At 42.6% G+C, this 22,544-nt stretch overlaps 1 protein-coding gene across 1 annotated transcript in view; it reads right to left on the reverse strand.

The window, feature by feature from the left end:
* The window catches only part of LOC126184233 (inversin-like), a 135,982-nt gene that overhangs the window by 41,313 nt on the left and 72,125 nt on the right, over nucleotides 1–22,544 (reverse strand). Inside the window, exons 4-5 of the mRNA XM_049926603.1 lie at nucleotides 8,025–8,147; nucleotides 7,652–7,875 (exon numbers count right to left, since the gene is read on the reverse strand). Of these exons, the coding sequence (XP_049782560.1) occupies nucleotides 7,652–7,875; nucleotides 8,025–8,147 (347 nt within the window). The remainder of the gene's footprint in view (nucleotides 1–7,651; nucleotides 7,876–8,024; nucleotides 8,148–22,544) is intronic.

Here is a 22,544-nt window from a genome sequence, read left to right on the forward strand (position 1 = left end):
AAAAACCAAATGCAGTTAAAAGTTACATAAAGTAAGTGAAACGAATGACTCTAAGTCGTTGATTTCTCTACGACACAAAAATAAACTGAAGGAAAAAAATCGCATCACCAAAAATAATTAATGTAGAGTTACGAAATTTCGGGAATACATTTACCTATGTAAATGTGAAATTCTGGTACATTAATATCCGTTGTAATCACCAGAATGTTGAATGCAAGCATGAAAACGTGCATGCATTGTATCGTACAGGTGACGGATATCAGTTTATGGAATGGAGTTCCATGCCTGTTGCGCTTGATCGGTCGACACAGGGACGGTTAATGCTGATTGTGGATGATGCTGGAGTTGTCCGATGATGTCCCATAGCCGGCCGGAGTGGCCGAGAGGTTCTAGGCGCTACAGTCTGGAACCCCGCGACCGCTACGGTCGCAGGTTCGAATCCTGCCTCGAGCATGGATGTGTTATAAGTTCTAGGGGCCTCATGACCTCAGAAGTTAAGTCCCATTTGAACCATTTTTTTATGTCCCATATGTGCTCGACTGGAGACAGATCTGGTGATCGAGCAGGCCAAGGCAATATGTTGACATTCTATAGAGTATGTTGGCTTACAACAGTAGTACGTGGGCGAGCGTTGCAAAACAACCCATGGAATGCTGTTCATGAATGGCATTATAACAAGTCGAATCACCAGACTGACGTACAAATTTTCACTCAGGGTGCGTGGGACAACAACGAGAGTGCTCCTGCTGTCATACGAAATCGCATCCCCGAGCCATAATTATGTGCAGTGTGTCTACGCCGCAGACAGGTTGGTTGCAGGTCCTCAACTAGCCTTCTTCTAACAAACACACGGCCATCACTGGCACCGAGGCAGTACCAGCGTTCATCATAAAACACAACAGACCCCCACCCTACCCACCAATAAGCTCTCGTTTGACACTGCTGAAGTCGCTAAGGGCGTTGGTTTGGGGTCAGTGGTATGTACGATAGAGGGCGTCAGCCTCGGAGCTACCCCTGAAGTAAAAAAAAGAAAAAAGAAAGAAAAAGGTCAAATGTGTGTGAAATCTTATGGGACTTAACTACTCCGGCCGAGGTGGCCGAGCGTTTCTAGGCACTACAGTCTGGAACCGCGCGACCGCTACGGTCGCAGGTTCGAATCCTGCCTCGGGCATGGATGTGTGTGATGTCCTTAGGTTAGTTTGGTTTAAGTAGTTCTACGTTCTAGGGGACTGATGACCTCAGAAGTTAAGTCCCATAGTGCTAAGAGCCATTTGAACCATTTGACTTAACTGCTAAGGTCATCAGTCCCTAAGCTTACACACTACTTAACCTAAATTATCCTAAGGACTAACACACACACCCATGCCCAAGGGAGGACTCGAACCTCCGCCGGTACCAGCTGCACAGTCCATGACTGTAGCGCCTGAGACCGCTCGGCTAATCCCGCGCGGCCCTGAAGTAACCGATCTATAACAGTTAGTTATGTCACTGTGGTGTCAACTGCTGCTCAAATTGCTGCTGCAGATGCAGTACGATGCGACAGAGCAATACGCCGAATCCCGATAATTTACCTTTTCTACATTCCTGCCAAGTCTTTCTGCAATATCGCAGGAGCATCCAGCCTCTCGTTGCCCTATTACACGACCTGGTTCAAACTCATTGAGGTGTTAATAATGGGATGTTTGTCAACCTAAAGACGTTCTTGCCTACCATCAACTCACCACGTCTAATTTCAAAGGTAACTAACCATCACGACTATTACAGTGTGTATTTAAAGCAAACTTAATTTGCATCCTCATAGTGGCAGTAATTGCGCCACTCTTATGCGAGTGGCAAGAAATCTGAATAGAGACCATCTTCCAGAAGTAGAAACATCCCTACCAACTTTCGTTTATGTCACATAACTCCTTCTTGGCGATGCGATTTTTTCCCGTCAGTGTAAGTTTGAAATAAAATAAAAGGGACACAAACAGATATCGTTTTAATCATGTACATTCGAAGGAATTTCATAGTAGCTACTAATCACTTCTCACCTGTTAGTTACAATCTAGATGGTTTTTGCATCGACTTGAACTAATATGAAGTACTTGAGATCTCAATTGATGATTTAGTCGAAGTGACGTAACGTTTCGATTAATGTCATTTCTATCACAACCTTTGCCAGAAGATTTAATAAGTGTTTGTTCAATGGTTAATAATTCATAGCACATGATGACATTGGCTTGCATTAGATTGCCCTATTGGCTTAATTACGTTCGACCAGGTCTTGATAATGTTATTTAAACTAGTCATTGAAGAAAGTCGTACTGCAGAATCCTAGCGGTCATATCTTCCTTACTAGAAGTCACTTCGCCATTAAAAAAGAACGGCCGGTGTTTTCAGTGATGAAAAGATATTCTCGCCGGTAAGTCGATTTCATCCTATCAAACAAACAGAATACAGAGTACCAAATTATGAAACCCATGGAGAATACATAATGTAACACTTTCTTCATAAATCATTACAGCTGTGTCCGCAGCTCGTGCTCTAGTGGCTAGCGTTGCTGCCTCTGAATCACGGGGTCCCGGGCTCGATTCCCGGCCGGGTGGGGGATTTTCTCCCCTCGGGGACTGGGTGTTTGTGCTGTCCGTATGATTTCATCATCATTCGTGAAAGTGGCGAGTCTGTACTGTGTAAAGATTGAGAATTTGTAAGCACGCTGATAACCGCGGAGTTGTGCGCCCCACAAACCAAATACCATCATTATCATTACAGCTGTATCACAGAGATCGATACTGAATCCTTGATGTTCTTGTTACTTAAAGGAGAATATTGTTCCTTGGAACACTTTTTAGATTTTCGCCTCTAGTCAGCCCATTAATAGAAGTTTAATATTTTGTCTTATTCCATTTCGAAGTGATAGCATTTACTTTATGTGTGGTGCAGCTTTTTTCTTAAATTACAAAACCTGCTCCGGAAAAGTAATGTTTTTCCAATGTTCCAAGGTACAACATGGTCATGCACCTAGGAACAATTATTCTATTCAAATTTAGATGTGTTGTAATTCAGAAAATCTTGTCAATACAGTATTTAATTGTCTGTGTGTTAAATTATTACTGTTCTACACGTCAATAATTAGTAAGTGAAATAAAATTAAGGAGAAGCGTAATCAGAAACCAGTCACAATTTAGAAACATTTTGAAACTGCAACAAGTTTTTCAGGGCATGGAAAATTGTTAAGATATTCGCAAATATGATGTGTTCCTTGGTAGAACACCTTATGTTTGAAGGTACAAGATAACGCACGACTAACGAAGTACGGCGTAACGCTGCAGAGTTACGTAACTTGTTTTAAAAATTGACAGAATTACACTCCCCATAAAGCACCGTAACTGAAGACTTAACAATATCCACCACATAGCTTTAATATATTATACAGTCCCTAAAGGGGTAGGACTCGTAATATTTATAAACGCTACACAAAAGACAATCTCTTGTCTTACAACAACAAAACAGTAGAAAATGCCAGAAACTGCTTATGGCACTGTCTTTTTCGTGTTCCTTCATGTGACTCTAAAATCAGCCACTACATTGAAACATCGACCAGAAAACACGTATTCGTAGATACACTAACCTGCAGATACAACACTTTCTCCTACAAAATGTATCTACCATAATACACCCAAGAAACAGAAATAGTTCTCTTCGCTAAAGGTGCAGCTATTATAATCAAACCTAAACACACAACGCAGTACATGCAATTCCGTACTTTACAAGACTGTCCACACCATTAGAAACAATGTGCGAGAATAAATTAATAAACTAAACATATTATCCTAAATTATTAGGTGTGTCGTCGATAAAAAATTGAACTGGAAGTCAAATTTACGTCGGGATCCATACGACTTCCGTGTACAGCGACGGCTGGATACACAAATGGAAGAGTGCTGCGATCAGTCGCGAATAATTTGAATTTATTGCAGATCGAGTTCGGCTATAGAACAGCAATCATCATTGCTAGAGGTAACAGAAAAGAATAAGATACAAGCATATACAATACGGTGTAATGAAATAAAATTACAAATGAGAAAAATATGTACCAGACATCACCTAATGTGGTAACATCAAACTTGTGCTTAAACACATATCTCTTTCAATCTGCAATAAAGTCAGATTACTTGCGACTGATTTCTGCGTTCTGTTATTATCAGAAGGTCAAATGTTACATATTTTCTTAAAAGTCTTAGTTGTACCACTTTTGCATTACGGATAACAGAAAATTAGGAGACGAAAATCTCAATTTCACTTTTCCTATTTTCATTCACTAACCTCCTATAGTATTATATTCTGGAGCAACTGATCATTGCGGCAGAAAGTGTTTCTTGTGCAGAAACTTGTAATAAAGAGAATCCAAAATGAAACTCCGTCTGAACAGGTCTCGGAAGGCCTAACGGCACCGACCGACCGCCGTGTCATCCTCAGCTGACAGGAGTCACTGGTTGCGGATATGGAAGGGCATGTGGTCAGGACACCGCCCTCTTGGCCGTTGCCAGTTTTCGTGGCCGGAGCTTAGTCAAGTAGATCCTCAACTGCCCTCACAAAGGTGAGTGGACCCTGCTTGCCGACAGCGCTCGGCAGATCCGGACGGTCACAATAAATGGAATCACATTGGAAAAAAAAATAGTCATCCTCAGGAGACATCAAGCTAATACCGGCTCTAGCCTTGATAATGACCTCAATTCGATGAAGAAGAGAGCCGAAAAGCTTCCTCAGGTATGTTACGCCTACCTGACGGCACCCTTGGTGATTAGGTCCCTTAGAGCTAACAAATTGCGGTGATACTGACTGATACATTTCACCTTCTGTTCCAAATAGTACCAGACATTTACAATGGGATCAAGTGGCCAACGGAAGAGCGATACTGTGCTTGAGAGTTAGTCAAACCAGGAACGTGTGTATGGATGACATGGCTGTTGTCATCTTGGAGGACGAGAGTGTCCACAACGTACTTCTCATGAAAATGTGTAAGAAATGACAACACTTGGCCATCGAGAATGTTGAAATAGACATACTAATTCACGTTCACGATAACATGATTGAGTTGGCCAAAGCCGTGTGACGAGAAACATCGTAGAACCACCTCAGACCTGAGCTACACACTTCGGGTTCAACGCCGCATTTGACCGTCGGTGTGCTTGACACCATGTATCATTTGAAAAGAGGCAAAATCGTTTCTCATCGGAGCATACCACATACCTCCAGTCAGCTTCTGTCCAGTTTCTGTATTGCTTGGCGCAATGAAAACGTGAAATTGTGTATGCCACTATAAATACTGGTGTTTAAAAAGGTGCCCGATATCAAATGAACACTGCATGCAGTTCCTTCCGCAGTGTTCGCTCGGAACCGCCATTCACCGACAGCAGCAGTTTGTGTTTGATTTGAAACCGATTGTCATTAACAAGGGTTGACACTCACCTCGGGTCCTTTTGCAATCATTGTTCTACACCACATTACATAGGGTTGAGTGGTACACCATTCCTAGTAGGCACGCAGTTCGTACGCTTTCATACACCCACCAACCAGGCAACTTCATTCACGGTGTGGCTATGGGTACGTCCAAACACGACAGTTCCTTTCTCCCATTCTGTCACGTCCACCTGTCCTTCTGTACTTATCCCATACAACCGACTGGGCCGGCCGCGGTGGCCGTGCGGTTCTGGCGCTGCAGTCCGAAACCGCGGGACTGCTACGGTCGCAGGTTCGAATCCTGCCTCGGGCATGGGTGTGTGTGATGTCCTTAGGTTAGTTAGGTTCAAATAATTCTAAGTTCTAGGGGACTTATGACCTAAGATGTTGAGTCCCATAGTGCCCAGAGCCAACCGACTGGCATATGTACATACACAGACGGCAGTAGTATCGCGTACACAACGTATAAATGGGTAGTGCTTTGATGGAGCTGTCATTTGGACTCAGGTGATTCATGTGAAAAGATTTCCCAAGTGATTATGGCCGCAGGACGGGAATTAACGGACTGAACGCGGAATGGCAGTTGGAGCAGAGGCATGGGACATCCATTTCGGAAATAGCTAGGGAATTTAATATTCCTAGATCCACAGTGCGAAAAGTGTGCCAAAAATACCAAATTTCAGTATCACCTCTCAACACGGACAATGCAGTTGCTGATGGCCTTCAGTTAATGACCGAAAGCAGCGGCGTTTGCGAATGATTGTCAGTGCTAACAGACAAGCAACACTGCGTGACGTAAGCGCAGAAATCAATGAAGGGACGAACGTATCCGTTAAGTCAGTGCAGTGATGTTTGGTTTTAATGGGCTATGGCAGCATACGACCGACGCGAGCGCCCTTGCTCACAGCTTGACTTGCTGGCTTTCACCTGTTCTCTCACGTAAATAAGTTGGTAGATGGAAAATTTTTTTTTTGGGGGGGGTTGAGGTAACCGTAGATCGGTATTTTGCCTTCTTGTCAGAAGTATGCGTGGTGGACATACAAGAGTTGAACAAAAAGCACTGACGTAGAAAGGGGTGATATCAAAATAAGCACATTTCTCTCCTAAAAACATAGTCGCTCACTGCAAGACCGGCAACTTTGCATATTGATCTCAAACGTACGTCGCACGTCAAGAATCAGTTTCTTACGATCTTTATCGCAATTTCCTTATCAGTATCATGAAGTCTGTGGACTCTGGGGTAAAAAAGGCCAAGTCTTTGATCTGCGACTCTCATCACCAAATAACCATCAAGCACGTATGTATTTACTAGAAATTAATCCAGCAGCCAAGACTCCGTACGAAATGAGAAATTTTTTCAGTGCAGTGAACACTGGACTCTAAACTGACGATTCGCATCTCCTCGTGATTTAGATACTGTTGTTGACTGAAGCTGATTTAGGTTCGGAAGGGGTGAGGGCTGTCTGCAAAAATGAAGGACGCGATGCCTATATTTGAACCAAACATGAACTTTTACAAGTTCACTACAAATCTATGCTGCCATACGTAAGGACTTGCAGGTGTCACGTGACACGAATAAGTCAGTACCGTAGCTCCGACTCATGACGGTGACATCTGCTACGGAGAGAGACTAGGAGAGCCACATACAGCAGCGGAAAAAAATTATAGAACCCTCACTACATTATTTTTGTTCCCTGTGTATTACAGAGGGATTCGAATTTTGATAGTTTAATTACTCATATAGCACATCTCTATTTCCAACCTTCCTATACAGATATATGTTACACCATCCTGTCACTTTTGGAAAATATATACAAGGCCAATGCCTGTTTCTTCACATATTTTTTCGTAATCTAAAATAAATACAGACATGAAATTACTCCTCTCTTATTCGTTTCATTATATCGGGTAAAGCTGGCGAGAAGAGCAACGCACACAGAACATAGTATTAAGAAAGGAAAGAAGGACAAATACGGTTTAGCGTCCCGTCGACGACTGGGTCATTAGGCGCGGAGCACTGGTTTAAACTGATGAAAGATGGGGAAGGTAATTGAGCGAACCATTTCAAAGCAACCAGCCAGGAATTTACGTTAGATAGTTAAAGGAAACCACGGAAAATCTAGATCTTGATGGCTGGAAGGGGACGTTAACTCCAGCCACCTTGGTGGGTGGCAGATTACGAGCGTATCCTCGACAAAACACTTACTGTTCTCCCTTGTTTATCTCTTGAGTGGACGTTGGCGTTCCTCTGGACGAGAAAATCTACTATCTCAGCATGGCCTTCCCTCGACGCGTACATGATGGGCGTGTGATGGAACTGGTCTATGGCATTTACGTTTGCTCCGCTGTACACCAGTAGCTTCACACATTCTAAGAGCTTCTTCTCGTCTTTAGTAGAAGTGCAGGTAGCCATCAATGGTGTAAAGTGTCCTGAAACGTGACGCATAAATAAATGAAGAGAATGTCATAACAAGAGTAAATTAAAAACATTATTTTTTTTAAATGTTAGACTCAGCGCATGAACAAAGTCTTGTCGAGAAAATTTTGTCAAAGTGAAAAATATTTATGTATGACGATACCTTTGTGGAAGTTGGGATTGGAGCCATATTGCAGTAGGCAGTCTACTATTTCTGCATGGCCTAAGGAGCATGCAAACATCAATGGGCTCCATTCTCCTTTCAGTCTTTCGTCGACATACACACCTGAAAAACAAAAACCACAACAATTGTCATTCATACGAAGGAAACATAATCATTAAGTATCATTTACGATAACAGAACGTTAAGTGAGACTTCCTCCACGGAATGTATTATTCTCACTGCTATCTAGTATACCGGAAACGTCTGCGGTAATAAATCTCGTTGGTCTTAGCAACATTCTAAACAAGTAGTTCTGTTGAGTGACTGTTTGCCATATTGCATACATCTGACGCTATGCCTAATGACATGAATTATTGCAGTCTTAATTCTAATAATTTGTTTGACAGTGGTTAGTGTGCGAGGCCATCTTCGTTTTAGGCCGCCTACCACCGCCACTGTCCTAGCGTAACAATGACGTGTGCTGGTAGTTGCTGACCTCCAGCACGCAGCTACAGATTCGGTGGTGAATAGTAAGCATTTCCCACCTTCCCTGGCTTTGAGAATACCGTTGTAGCTCATGTTCCGTTCTCTGCAAGTATTTACTACTTTGCGATGAAATGTGATATAATCGCAGTGAAGGATACAAGTATCCATTGTTTAAAGTTTGTAGAATTAAATACAATCCTGGATCGCAAGTTGTTTCCTTTTATTTTATAACCGTTTCCGATCTATATCACCATCATCAAATGTGTCTGTATGAAACAAAACTTTCTAGGCCAGATACGTCACAAGATTAAAAAAATGCAGTGAAAGAGTGGATTAAAGTCTACAGATTTTGCTTTTTACTGTTCAGAGAACTTCAGTTTTTGTCGATGGTAAGTGTGGGGTTGTCAGTTTGGTATTGGAGGGAAAAATGTGAGATAAAATTGGTAGATGGAGCCCAAGGGATAAAAATTGTACGCACGATTAAATGGTTGTAGGTTACGGTAGTTATTCCGAGACGAAGATGCTCAGTTGCGCAGGACAGACTAGCACGGAGAGGTGCATCATATCAGTCTTCGGAATGAAGACCACAGAAACAACCGGTTTCGATCTACGCGACCATTATCAGATGTGTGTCTTGCAGAAATAGAGCAAAGAACTTGTAGCCAAGATACATTACAAAACAAAAGGAAAATGTTAGAACAAGGAGTTTTTAAATCCTATATATTTTACTGTTTAATGACTAGACATTTCAGAGAACTTCAGCTTTTGTTGATCGTAAGTGTAGATCGCAACTCGTTAATACGATACAGCTCTCGTACTAAACAAGATAGTCTTGTGTGGTTTCTGTCTGCAATCACTGGCCGGTAAAGGTCGAGTCTTTTCCTCTTATTCAGCAGCCGAATGTGCGAGCTGCTGACCTCACCAGTGACATGCAATATCAGCTACTGGCTGAATCGCCAGGTGACTAGAAGCCAGTAACCTCTAACAGTGACAATGAAAGTGATGTAGTGGAACCGCAAAGTGCGATATTTTTTTTCTTCCGCGAAATTAATGCAGAAGATAGAACAGGTTTGAAAGAGTTCAGAGAACTTGTCATTGCGTGGCTTGTTAGGGTATCAATGAGTTTCGCCGTCAACAAGAACAAATAAACTACAAAAATGGTTGAAATGGTTCTAAGCACTATGGGACTTAACATCTGAGGTCATCAGTCCTCTAGACGCCGGCCGTTGGGGCCGAGAGGTTCTAGGCGCTTCAGTCTGGAACCGCGCTGCTGCTACGGTCGCAGGTTCGAATCCTACCTCGGGCATGGATGTGTGAGCTGTCCTTAGGTTAGTTAGGTTTAAGTAGATCTAAGTCTAGGGGACTGATGACCTCAGATGTTACGTCCTATAGTGCTCAGAGCCATTTGAACAATTTGAATCCGGTAGCCTTAGAACTACGTAAACCTAACTAACCTAAGGACATCACATACACCCACGCCCGAGGCAGGATTCTAACCTGCGACCGTAGCAGCAGCGCGGTTCCGGACTGAAGCGCCTAGAGCCGGCCGGTGTGGCCGTGCGGTTCTAGGCGCTTCAGTCTGGAACCGCGTGACCGCTACGGTCGCAGGTTCGAATCCTGCCTGGGGCATGGATGTGTGTGATGTCCTTAGGTTAGTTAGGTTTAAGTGGTTCTAAGTTCTAGGGGACTGATGACTTCAGATGTTAAGTCCCGTAGTGCTCAGAGCCATTTGAACCATTTGAAGCGCCTAGAAACACTCGGCAACAGCTGCCGGCGTTAAAGCACTACAACACGGGCTGTTACAGACCACACGTTCTATTAGGTAGATCGGTAAATGAAGCAGCACATATGCGTGCAAAGAGAGCATCAAGAAAGTGTGTATTGTGTAGCACTGCTAGACGCACCCATTCTACAAAATAGATATCAACAATGTAGGAAAAGGCAGATTGCTTCTTACCGTAAAGAAGCCACGACAAGTTGCAGACAGGCACGATTAAAAGACACTCACACATAGCTTTCGGCAACAGCCTTCGTCAGTAAAGAGAGACGCACACACACAAAATTCACACACACACACACACACACACACACACACACACACACACAACCAAGAGTGTGTGTGTGTCTCCTTACTGACGAAGGCTGTGGCCGTAAGTTATATATGAGTGCCTTTTTTGACATGCCTTCTTTACGGTAAGTAGTTACTGTCTTTTCCTACATTGTTGATATTCCTACATGGAGTTCCCACTGTTTGATTTTTGTACAAAATAGATATGCTAGACATATGGAGTTGGACACTGGGTGAGTAATAATAACTGTTAGACAGAATACCACAATAAGTGAACAATCTCTGGTTTACCGGCCGTTTCGTTGTGAAATCACGTTCAAAAGAAATACTAGAACACACTTTTTTCCCAAGACACCCGTACTTATATTAATTTGTCACGTGTTTTATCCATGATAAGAAAATATTAATTCTAACTAATTATTTCCGGTGTATAGAGGATTAAACAACACCATAAACTTCAACGTCTGCTCCAGCCGAGCGAGGTGGCGCACTCAGGATGGTCTTGTTCTCGCATTCCGGAGTGATACCTGTCCACATCTGTATCTTAATCTGCACTTCACGTACTGCCTTATGATGTGTGGCGGAGAGTGCTATGATTGATTTGGGTACTGCGGATACCACTATCACTTCTTCCCCTCCCTGTTCCAACCGCGAATGCCACACGGAAAGGACGACTGTCGATACGCCTCTGTATACCTACATATTATAAAAAGGCTTGTGTGTATGAATGTATGTATGTACATATGTTCCACATCTCCTCCTAAACCACTGGACCGATTTCAACCAAACTTGGTACACATATCCCTTATTGCGAGGAAACAGTCGTTGTTGGAGTAAAAACCTCGAAATAATTGTAGTTTAGGAAATATGACGTCATAAACAATGATATGTGTGAAAAATGCAGCATCTTGCGTGAAGTTTTAATACCTCCACCTAGAGGAGTCGAAGAGGTTGCATAACGCTCAGGCGCTAGAGCAGCCTCGCAGCTGAATTGGTGTTGAAGTTGTTGACAGGTATAATTTTAACGCGCTCAACAAAGGTGTGTAGGTGGCACTGAGGGTATTGCCGAACTGGGTGGTCTTAGAGAGGCACTTTGCCGTTTTATTCACGCACAGGCCAATGTCGATCTCTCTTGTGATCACGCGACAGGAGGGGGCGAAAAAGGAGGGACGAAGAAGCATAAAAACACTCGTCTACTTCACGTTACAAATTTCATCGAATTGTTTTGAACGGTCCCTAGTGGTTTCACCCTGTATGGCTGTCACGCTGCTCTCCAAAGGTGTGCGATCACGTTCAGTGGGGTTCCAGCCCTTCAGTGTCCTTAGAGTAGGGATGAAATACACAGGGGTTAGCAGCAGTGGCCAAATTTGTCAAGAAAATCGTCCTGTTGCTCATAACACTGCGAGCTATTGTTATCGAAGGCGAAATGTTTGGTAATCAACACTTCAAGGAAAGACGTAGTTTCATTGACGCCCTTTACGTCACAACCTCTGACCTTTTCGTGTCGATTCCGAGCGGTGGCGTGTTTGAAATGTTTTCCTCTGTCACCCATAAGAAAAGCGCGTGATTTGAATGCTGGGTGTTGCGGTTCTGACCTTCATACAAGAGGTGTCAAAAGAAAGGGGTGAAATGAGAGTAAGAGGGGGTGTGACGACCTTACTATCCTGTAACATGTCTATGGTGGCGATGAGCAGAATTGTCGTGAAATTTGGTGCCAATGTGACATCATTAACCAAATATTACAGCTCGCATGAAATTCTGACGTGTGGCCTTGTTTTCGCAAGTGTCGACATCTTTCTGTTTGAAGCGTCTCCGAGCCGGGGGGGGGGGGGGGGGGGGGGAATTGAAGTCGCAGGTCGCCACGCTTTTGCACCATTACAGAGGAATATTAGGCACCTTTGAGCCAAAGTTCAAACTTACGCATCACAGCTGGAGACAATTACTGGGTTTAGAAATAGTGATCCCTTAATTTTGTTGCACAGTGTACGGAAAATCATTTGTACATTTTAAAAGCCTAAACGTTGTAATACGTGTAGCTCATTTGGAAAGTTGAAAACTATGAACTCCAACTTCTCTCACTTTACTGTAAAGGTCATTTTGAGAGTTTTATGTGGGTAGGCATAACGAAGGTACTTGCAGTTCATTTGATTTCTTGCTCTTATTTATCTTCCCATCTGTATTGCACTGTAAATATCCGCACAACAGTTCAAATATTGGTGGAAGGTATACAGTGGTGTCTTGTGGGTAGTAAAATGGTTTCATTTATTCACGGTACATGCTGTCGACAACAGTAACGCCCACTTTACACTTTACCCTCAAGTTTGCTCGGTTCTGTCTGTGGCTTGTGTTTTCAGGCAGTGTTGGTAGTACGTTAACAGTGATACATAGCTGTATGGAAAGATTTACTGATGAGCTGGCCTACATGCAGCTTGTGTATGGGTTCAGTGTATGCAATGAAAGAGTGGCACGAAGACGCTATCCTAAACTGTTCCCACAGCTACTGTAGCCATATCAGAAAACGTTTTGCTAGTGTGAGTGTTTTTGCGTTACTCTGCGTTTTGTATTATGCATTTTGGTGATTGTATATTATACGATTTTTCACTGTTATGAAGGTATTGGCACAGGAACAAAGGTAAGATGGATAACAATCCAAAGAATTCACAATTAAATTACTACTCTGTAATGACCCGTTGCGACGAACCCCTTATTCGACAATACTAAGAAAACCTCCGAAGTTTTATCAGTCCACCCTACATATTGCTTGACTTTTCTTGAAACATACGCTTTCCAGATTGTAACAGCAAACCTGTGTGTGACGCAGGACACCTCTCTTGTAATGTCATCTCAAATAACTGTTTTCATAACTGACAACAAAAGTTCAGAGCACTCGATCCTTTATTGATTAGCGCCAATGGTTGCCCTTTAGTATAGAGCCACATGACCTACATTTCATCATAACATCGAAGATTCTTCTGATGATTTCTTGTGAATTGAGAAATCTACACGAGGCCCTTGATATTGTCGATCTACTTTACATTAACCCCTGTACTCCACAACTCACATTAGGGTGTGTGGCGGAGCGTACTTCTGGAATCATTGTCATTTTCCTTCTTCCCTGTTCCATTCGTGAATCGTGTGTGGAAAGAACGATTGTCGATAAGCTTCCGTATAATCTCCAATTTCTCCGATTTTGTCCGTTCAAACGTACGCTTTCGGAATATCAACAGTAATCCTCTCAGTCATACACAACGCCTCTCTCTAGCAGCTATTGCCACTGGAGATTTTTGATCATTTCCGTAAAGTTCTCGCACTTACGAAACGATCCCGTGAGGAAACGTACCGCTCTACGTTGTATCTTATCCATCCCTTCTTTTACTCTTACGTATTAAGAGTCCCAGACTGATGACAATATTCATGAATGCGTGCGACAAGTGTTTTGTAAGTCATTTCTTTCTTGGTTGAATTACATTACCTTAAGGTTCTTCCAATGTATCTCGGCTTGGCATCTGCTTTTCCTACAATTAGTTTTATGTTGTCATTCCACTGTAGGTGGCTTCGGATCGGTACTTCTCAGTATTGTACAGTTGCTATTGTTGCCAATAACTAAACCTAAACTCTCACATTTCTCTGTCAAATACGTTTATTGCGCAGTCACTAAATCCTTAAACTCCTTCATTTTGCTGTATTTCGGGACACAGTCCTTTCCTTTGGTCGACTACACGTGGTGACATAGTATCATACAAAAAATGGAAACTGATGCAGTGTTGAACAAAGAAATATAGCGATCACCTAAAAAATAAACACAAGCTTTGATGGGCAAATAAGTGGCAAGAAAATGAAAAAGTCATATTTCTGACCTGCCAAGAGCTGTTGATGGAATAAATCTTTATTCCTTACCAGTTTCGATGATCTAATCATGTTTAGGTATCATAAAATTATTTACAGCAACCTGCCTGGCAGCATTCTTACTGCGCCATGGAATGAAATGAAAACGATCCTTTGTCACTGCTTTCAATAATAAAATGCAATATAAGCTGACAGTGAAATGCATCGCTATAGTTAACTGATCTTACACTGTCATAACTACGATATATCGTTAAGTAAATGATTATAAATGTAACTAAGGCACTACTGTGAAGAGACAAAAATAAGAGAACGATACATTAGTCTTTTACTTCATACTAATAACATAAGGAGCCATGCTTGACACACTTAATCGTGAATTTACAACTTTTAATTAAAGCTGTGAAAAGACTTGCGTGAACACCTGTGATTTCCATACCATGAACGGAGAGGTCTGACTTGCGTAAAACAATGTTAGTTTACCAAGGTGTTGAGTAGAACGAGTGGTAGAGAAGTGAAGTGTCCAACTTGAATTGCGCACTGAAAGAAGAAGAAAAAAATCTCCAGAGGCTGCGAAAAGTGTGACTTAATACCAGTTTTAAGATGCTAATCAGAAAGTATTTTATGAAACATATTGCTTTCACGACATCACATACTTGGGACGCTTACTGCAACGCACTAGCATCTGAAACTTGAGTTTGTCCCTGCGTATGAAATGATCGAACAACTTACGGGAATGCAGCCGGCTGATGTCTTAGACAACCGCCGATATTTCAACATTTTCATTTCATTTGAAATGGCGAAAGATCGGCGGTTGTCGAAGTCATGACCCGGCTCCATTCCCGTATCAACAGTGAGGGAGAAAAAAAAAAAAATAAGAAATAAAAAATAACCGCACCGCCAAGGAGTTATCGATCTCGGTCACAAATTGATATTCATACAGTTATTGACGGAAAATGCAAAACTATAAACTTTAGCGGACGATGGGTGAATGCATGACGCTGCAGCGCTATTTCACCGCGCAGCTGACAAGGATAGTAAACAGGGGACATGTCGATACCAGGGCATAAAGTCTTTGCGAATTTCATTCCGTGTACTCATTTGAACGGTAACTACGCCTCGCAGAAAGCCATGCGAACGATATACGCAGATTCAAGACAGGAGCGAGGGCAGCATCGGTCCTAAATTTTAAATCTGTTTAATACATATAGATGTGAGCTACTGTGTATCTGTCTTTAGTGCAACTATAACCAAGTCACGATGAGTCATCGTAAATAAAATCGCACACGGTACCACCTTGCCATTATAGAGACTGTTATTTGTAATGGCAAAGTGATACCATGTGCGATTTTATTTACGATGAGTCATCATGACTTGAATTTAATTGCGCTGAAGATAGCTACACAGTAGTTGAAAACGATCTGAGTTAAGCAGACTAAAAATTTACGACCGATGCTGTCCTTCCCGCTGCCTTGGATCTTATTAGCATGGTCGTGGAGGACTGCAGTTCCTGATGTTAATAAACCTGAATACAGGCAGATGTCTCTTATTAACATGGTCGTGGAGCACGCAGTTCCTGATGTTAACAAACCTCAATACAGGCAGGTGTCAACGTCTTATTAAAATGGTCGTGGAGCACGCAGTTCCTGATATTAACAAACCTGAACACACGTAGACGTCAACATTTGAGAAAGGACGCGTAGTTGAGCTCAAAGAAGCTGGTTGGAGTAGTCGGCGAATCGCTCGACATCTGAATAGGAGCGATTCCACTATTTGACTATGTTGGCAGGAATGGGTGAAGCATGGCCGAACAGTGTAGACCCAGAGAGACGACAGAACAAGATGGCCGAGGAATCGTCAGAGAGGAACTCAGGGACCCGGATTCACCACTATCATCGATTCGACGTGCAACTGGTGCTTCAGTGACCACAAGAACCATTCATAGGAAGCTCAAAGAAAGGCGGCTGAGTTCATGGCACCCCTTGCGCCGTCTACCATTGACCTCTGTCACCAACAAGCCTGTTTGGCCTCGGGCACATTCGGCCTGGAATAGAATTGTCTTCAGTGATGATTCCCGCTTCGAACTGAGCCACGATGACTAGCGAAGGCGTGTCTAGAGACGCCCTGGACAGTGGTGGGATACCAACCTGAATGTCGGCCACCATTCGGGCAGACAACCAGGAGTGATGAACTGAGTTGCCATTTAAATTCATAGTAGAACCCTTTGGGCGTCATATGCCGTACCCTTACAGCACAGCGGCATGTCGACGATATTCCACAACCTGTTTTGTTGCCTTTCATGGCAAGCACTCCTGGGGTTACATATCAGCAACGTAATATCCTCCCGCACACTGTAAGAGTTTCTACTGCTTTCCAAATCCTACCTTCTCCAGCAAGGTCACCGGATCTCTCCCCAAGTGAGGACTATTGGAGTATTATGGGTAGGGCCTTCCTACTGGCTCGGGATTTTGATGATCTAACGCGCCGATTGGACAAAATACGGCCCTATATCCCTTAGAAGGACATCCAACAACTCCATCAATCAATGTCAATTCGAATAACTGCTTGCATAAGGGCCAGACATGGACCAACGCGTCATTGCCTTGCTCAATTTGGGAAGCTCATTCTCTTGAATAAATGATCCATTTTTTCTGAAATTGTGATCATTTGTTTGTAAATGTACACCATACCTACCGATTTCCGTACAATTTCGATAATTCCTTCGTGGTGCATGTTTTCTGTCTTAGATTGTATTTCGATAGGTGAACACACCGTATATGCAACTAGAGAGCGCGGTGCAAGGAAGTTTACACCCTCGGTAGGAGGGGTCACGCCAGTAAAGAACCATGATATGGCTTATGTAGAAAGACAACACGCACACCGTAAACAACTAGCGCCATCACACAGAAAAGACAACGTCGGAAGTGAATATTAATTATCAACGTGTGAGGAAGTAGCATTAACTCTGCCACTGTGCTGTTTTACTAGAGAGAGAGTAGGATTCCAAGCAGAATTTATCAAAAACCTCCGTCTCTGCTTATGAGGTCACGAGCTAATATAATCTCAAATGAGTCCTTAACAGCACTAAAGAATAGGTGGAAGCGCACGCCAGAATCTCTGTGTTGTTGTAGTCCAAGGTAATGTTCTGCAAAAGCAGACTTGCTCGCGTCTACATGGTTCTGGTGGTCTGAACAGTATATGACATGCCAACACTGCACGGGATGCGACAGACACGGGCATTACGCAACCGACGAGCATATTTCACAGACCCTAAAAGGGCCTGGTCTGAGATAGTAGACGTAAAACACACTTCACATTGTATTTTTGTAGAATACGACTACCTAGGTAAGGCAAAAAGGCCGTATATTTATGTGTCATTTCCTTATTTTCATCACGGTTGATCGATAGTGCAACGCGCGTCTGACCTGCCTTTCTCTATAGCTACTCTAGCGAAAGGTGACTTCTAGATGGGCTAACTCAGCTGACAAACTTTCACGATATGAGAGGACATGGACCTTATGGATCAAGGTCCGATGTACCCCTGCGCGCTAAATCGGAAGAGGTCAACTGTCAGCCTATACAAAGCACTGTGAGTTCGGTTTCCATTAACGGAATATCCCAATTTACGAGTACCATCAGCCTTTACTCTAACCAATATATCAAGGAAGGGAAAGCAGCCATGTTTTCCACCTCCATAGTAAAGCGAGAATTCTGTGTTGTTGTTGGTGTGTTTTTTGTTCCATAAACTGTTCTCACTCGTTCATGTTGCTATGAAAATGAACCAGGGTATTATGACGACAGCCATTTTCACAAAGCAGTGCTCATACGGTCCAAGTCTGACGACTACAGAGGCAGTATATCAAACCTTGACTGGCCCATTAAACCACCCGATCGTAATCTCATAGAAAAGGTCCGAGACTATTTGGAACAGCGGGTGAAAATAAGTGATCAGCAGTCCCGAGATGTGGTAACTTTTCGGCATCTAGTCATGAGTGCTTGGCTTTAGCTGCACATGCATACCTAAACGAAGTTCCGGACTGTATTCCTCGCCCAATTAAGCCCATTATCATCGCTAGATGCGGGGTTAAACCGTGTCAGCCCAATGCATCGTGACTCCAGCCTCCAGTATGTCTCTTGTGCTGATAACAGAGTTAGTACAACAATATCTCTCAAAACGTATTTGTTTTCGGACATAAGTTTCTTGGACTTCCTTTCTAGTGTTGTCCAACACTATCGCCTGTAAGAATACGGACACTAAAAAAACCACCATATATCTACCACAACGCAGGCGTATCTGTTGAGAGACCAGATAAATGTGCGGTTCCTAAAGAGGGGCAGCAGCCTTCTTAGTAGTTGCAGGGCGACGGTCCGAATAATTGTCTGATATGGTCCTGTAACATTAGCCAACAGGCCTTGTTGTGCTGGTACTGCGAACGGCAGAAAGCAAGGGGAAACTACAGCCGTAATTTTTCACGGGGGCATACAGCTCTGCTATATGGTTAAATGATGATGGCACCCTCTTGGGTGAATCATTGCGGAGGTAAAATAGTCCCTCATTTGGATCTCCGAGAGGAGGGGATGGCACTACACAGGAAGACGTCGTCATCGGGAGAAATAAAACTGGCATTCTGCGGGTCAGAGCGTGGAATATTAGATCCCTTAATCGTGTAGGCAGGTTAGAAAATTTAAAACGCAAACGGATAGTTTGAAGTTAGATTAGTGGCAATTAGTTACTTATTTTCATGTTCCATGCATCATTTGCACGATAAATCGTAATGGTGGGGAATGAGTCATTTTATATTCACATCGCAAATTAACTTGTTAATATGCCTACATACTGAATATTTATAAGTTTTTTTATTTTATTTGTTTATTTATTTTAAATATATTGGTGTTAGTAATTCCTACCCGCCACCCTCAACACATTACAATAATGGCAATTATTCTATGGAATAGGAAGCGTTGTCAAGGAGAAACTTGTTCAGTTTGTTTTCAAATTTTACTTTGCTGTCTGTCAGACATTCTATATCGCTGGGTAAGTGACCAAAAAAATGTTTTACAGCATTATGCATCCATTTTTGTGCTAAATACGACTTTAGCGTAGAGTAATGAATGTCATTTTTCCTTCTGGCATTGTAGTTATATACATCATTGCGCCTTTTGAACTGTAGTGTATTATTTACAGCCGGCCGGTGTGGCCGTGCGGTTCTAGGCGCTTCAGTCTGGAACAGCGCGACTGATACGGTCGCAGGTTCGAATGCTGCCTCGGGCATGGATGTGTGTGATGCCCTTAGGTTAGTTAGGTTTAAGTAGTTCTAAGTTCTAGGGGACTGATGACCTCAGATGTTAAGTCCCATAGTGCTCAGAGCCATTTGAACCATTTTTGATTATTTACAACAAACTTCATGAGGGAACAAATATAATGTGAAGCAGTAGTCAGAAAGCCCAACTTCTTAAACAGATGGAGCACCACACACTATTCTTACATGTTTTTGAGCAATGAAGACTTTCTTTCTTAAAGATGAGTTACCCCAGAACGACATTATTGAATGAAAGTATGCAAAGTATGTCAACTTATTGATATGTCTCTCCCCAAGATTTGCAATGATTCTAAATGCAAATGTGGTTGGAGTAAGTTGTTTTAGGAACTCTGAAATTCGCAGAAAAGCTGTCAACGATACTTTTAAGAACCGTGTTTACCATTTCTTCTGTTTCTGTATGTATGCTTGGATTAATCACCATATTAGTGTCATCTGCAAAAGAACTATGTTGCTTGTTATATATTAGACGGAAGATCTTTTACATATAAGAGGTGATGCCCAAAAAACACCGGAATAGCATTGCCGTGGGCGGAACTTGTGTAGTACACATTTCTGCCGCTAGGCGTGTTTAGCGCAACTCATTACCCAGTGCCGCTTGTGTTGGCGACCTGGCTTGTTGTGTTCATCTGCGGTTATAGTTTTTGCTAGCTCTTTTCTGTCCTTGTTTCGCTTTTTATGATTGAAAATTTAAGTGATCAACGTGCAGCTGTGAAATTTTGTTCTCTACTCGGTAAAAATGCTTCTAAGACTGTTTTAATGTTAAAGATAGATTACCAAGGTGAAGCTATGGGAAAAACTCAAGTGTACGGGTGATTTGCTCGATTTAAAAATAGTGACATGTCGACTGATGACGAACCTCGTTCTGGATATGCGTCAATTGCCCGAATCGACGAAAATATTGAACAAATTGGAGAGCTTGCGCTCACAGACCGTCGACAGACAATTGATCAGCTGTCAGAGATTATTGGGTTATCTTGGAGCTCGGTGTTCGTCAAAAAAGACCCGATTTGTGGCAGACAGGAAACTGGTTCTTCCACCACGACAAAGCACCTGCACACACAGCCATCGCTGTTGGACAGTTTTGGGCTAAAATTGGTGTGGTTCTGCTGCCCCGCACACTTTATTCGCCTGATCTGGCTCCATACGACTTTTTCTTATTTCCACGCATGAAAAGGGCCATGAAAGGACACCCATTTGACAAGACTGAAGAAGTAAAGAAAAAACGAGGGAGGAGCTGGCAGTCATTTCTAAAGAAGATTACAAAAAATGATTCGAACGGCGGAAGCACCAGTGGGACAAATGTATTACTTGAGATGGAGAGTATTTGAAGGAGATAAGGTTGTTTCGTAAGCAGTTTGAAAATATATAGCTTTAAAAAAGAAAACCTGTTTTTTTGGGTATAAGGAACAACAGTGGACCTAAGATTGGGCCTTGCAGAAACCAAGTCAGAATTACGTCCCTGGACTATATTGGCTGAATTATTGAGTATATCATTCTGCATTGTTTGGTTGCATAAGATATTATCCACTGATTGGCTGTACCAACAATCCTATAAAACTTCAATTTATCTTGGTGAATACTGTGATTCACGCAGTCAAATGCCTTATAGGTCGCAGAAAATACCATCCGGTATAATTTTATCATTTAATGCTTCTAAAATTTGGCGAGTGAAAATATAAATGGCATTCTCGGTAGAGCTACTTTTCCGAAACCCAAACTGTGGTCTGCAGAGGTTAATATCACCTTTCCCAAAGAGGGGTTTAACAACGGCATATTTCAGTCTCTCTGGAAAAATGCCTTGAGTTAATAATGCATTAAGTATTTCAGATAAGACCAGGCTTATTATATGGGAACAAATCTAATATTTTATTGGAAACACCATCAAAACCATGGGAGAGTGAAATTCAGTGGCAAGTTCCAGTCAGATGAGTAGAGGTTTATATGAGGGCGTACTGAAAAGTAATGCCTCTGAGTTTTTAAGTGAAAACTCATAAAGCTTTTTAAACAAAATAGACGTTATTAACATTGTACGTTTTTTCTTCATGTCTGCTTGTTTATTTCTCAACACAGCCACCCTGGCGGCGAACGCATTTCTACCAACGAGAGACCAGTTTGTTGACACCGTCTTTGTGGAATGTTTGACTTCGTTGACCGAGCCACAGCCTTACCTCTACTTGTACCGCTTCATCAACGTCAAAGTGAAGTCCTCAAAGGTGTTTATTAAGTTCTGAAAACAGTCGAAAATCGGATGGGGCCAAGTCAGGACTGTGTGGGGTATGATAGATGACTGTGAACTCAAGGCGTTGGTTGCAGATGTCGCAGCGCTCGTGTGTAGTCTGGCATCGTCACGTTGAAGGAGAGGGTGCTCTATGTGTAAACGAGTTCTTCATTTCAAAACTCGATTACAGCACTCTATTACTCACGCACTGGTCTACTTACGTCATACAACGCCATGTTACACGCTACGATTTAGAGCCCTACAGCGGCAGAGGACTGCAAATATGTAGACACGAAGAATTAGTACGTTCACTCTAAGACAGAAGAAAAAAAAAACGACGCACCACGAATGAATTATACAAATGGGACGGAAAGCGGTAGGTGTGATGTACACTACTGGCCATTAAAATTGCTACACCACGAAGATGACGTGCTACAGACGCGAAATTTAACCGACAGGAAGAAGATGCTGTGATATGCAAATGATTAGCTATTCAGAGCATTCACACAAGGTTGGAGCCGGTGGCGACACCTACAACGTGCTGACATGAGGAAAGTTTCCAACCGATTTCTCATACACAAACA

Source organism: Schistocerca cancellata, chromosome 4 (genome assembly GCF_023864275.1).
Source record: "Schistocerca cancellata isolate TAMUIC-IGC-003103 chromosome 4, iqSchCanc2.1, whole genome shotgun sequence".
NCBI lineage: Eukaryota > Metazoa > Arthropoda > Insecta > Orthoptera > Acrididae > Schistocerca > Schistocerca cancellata.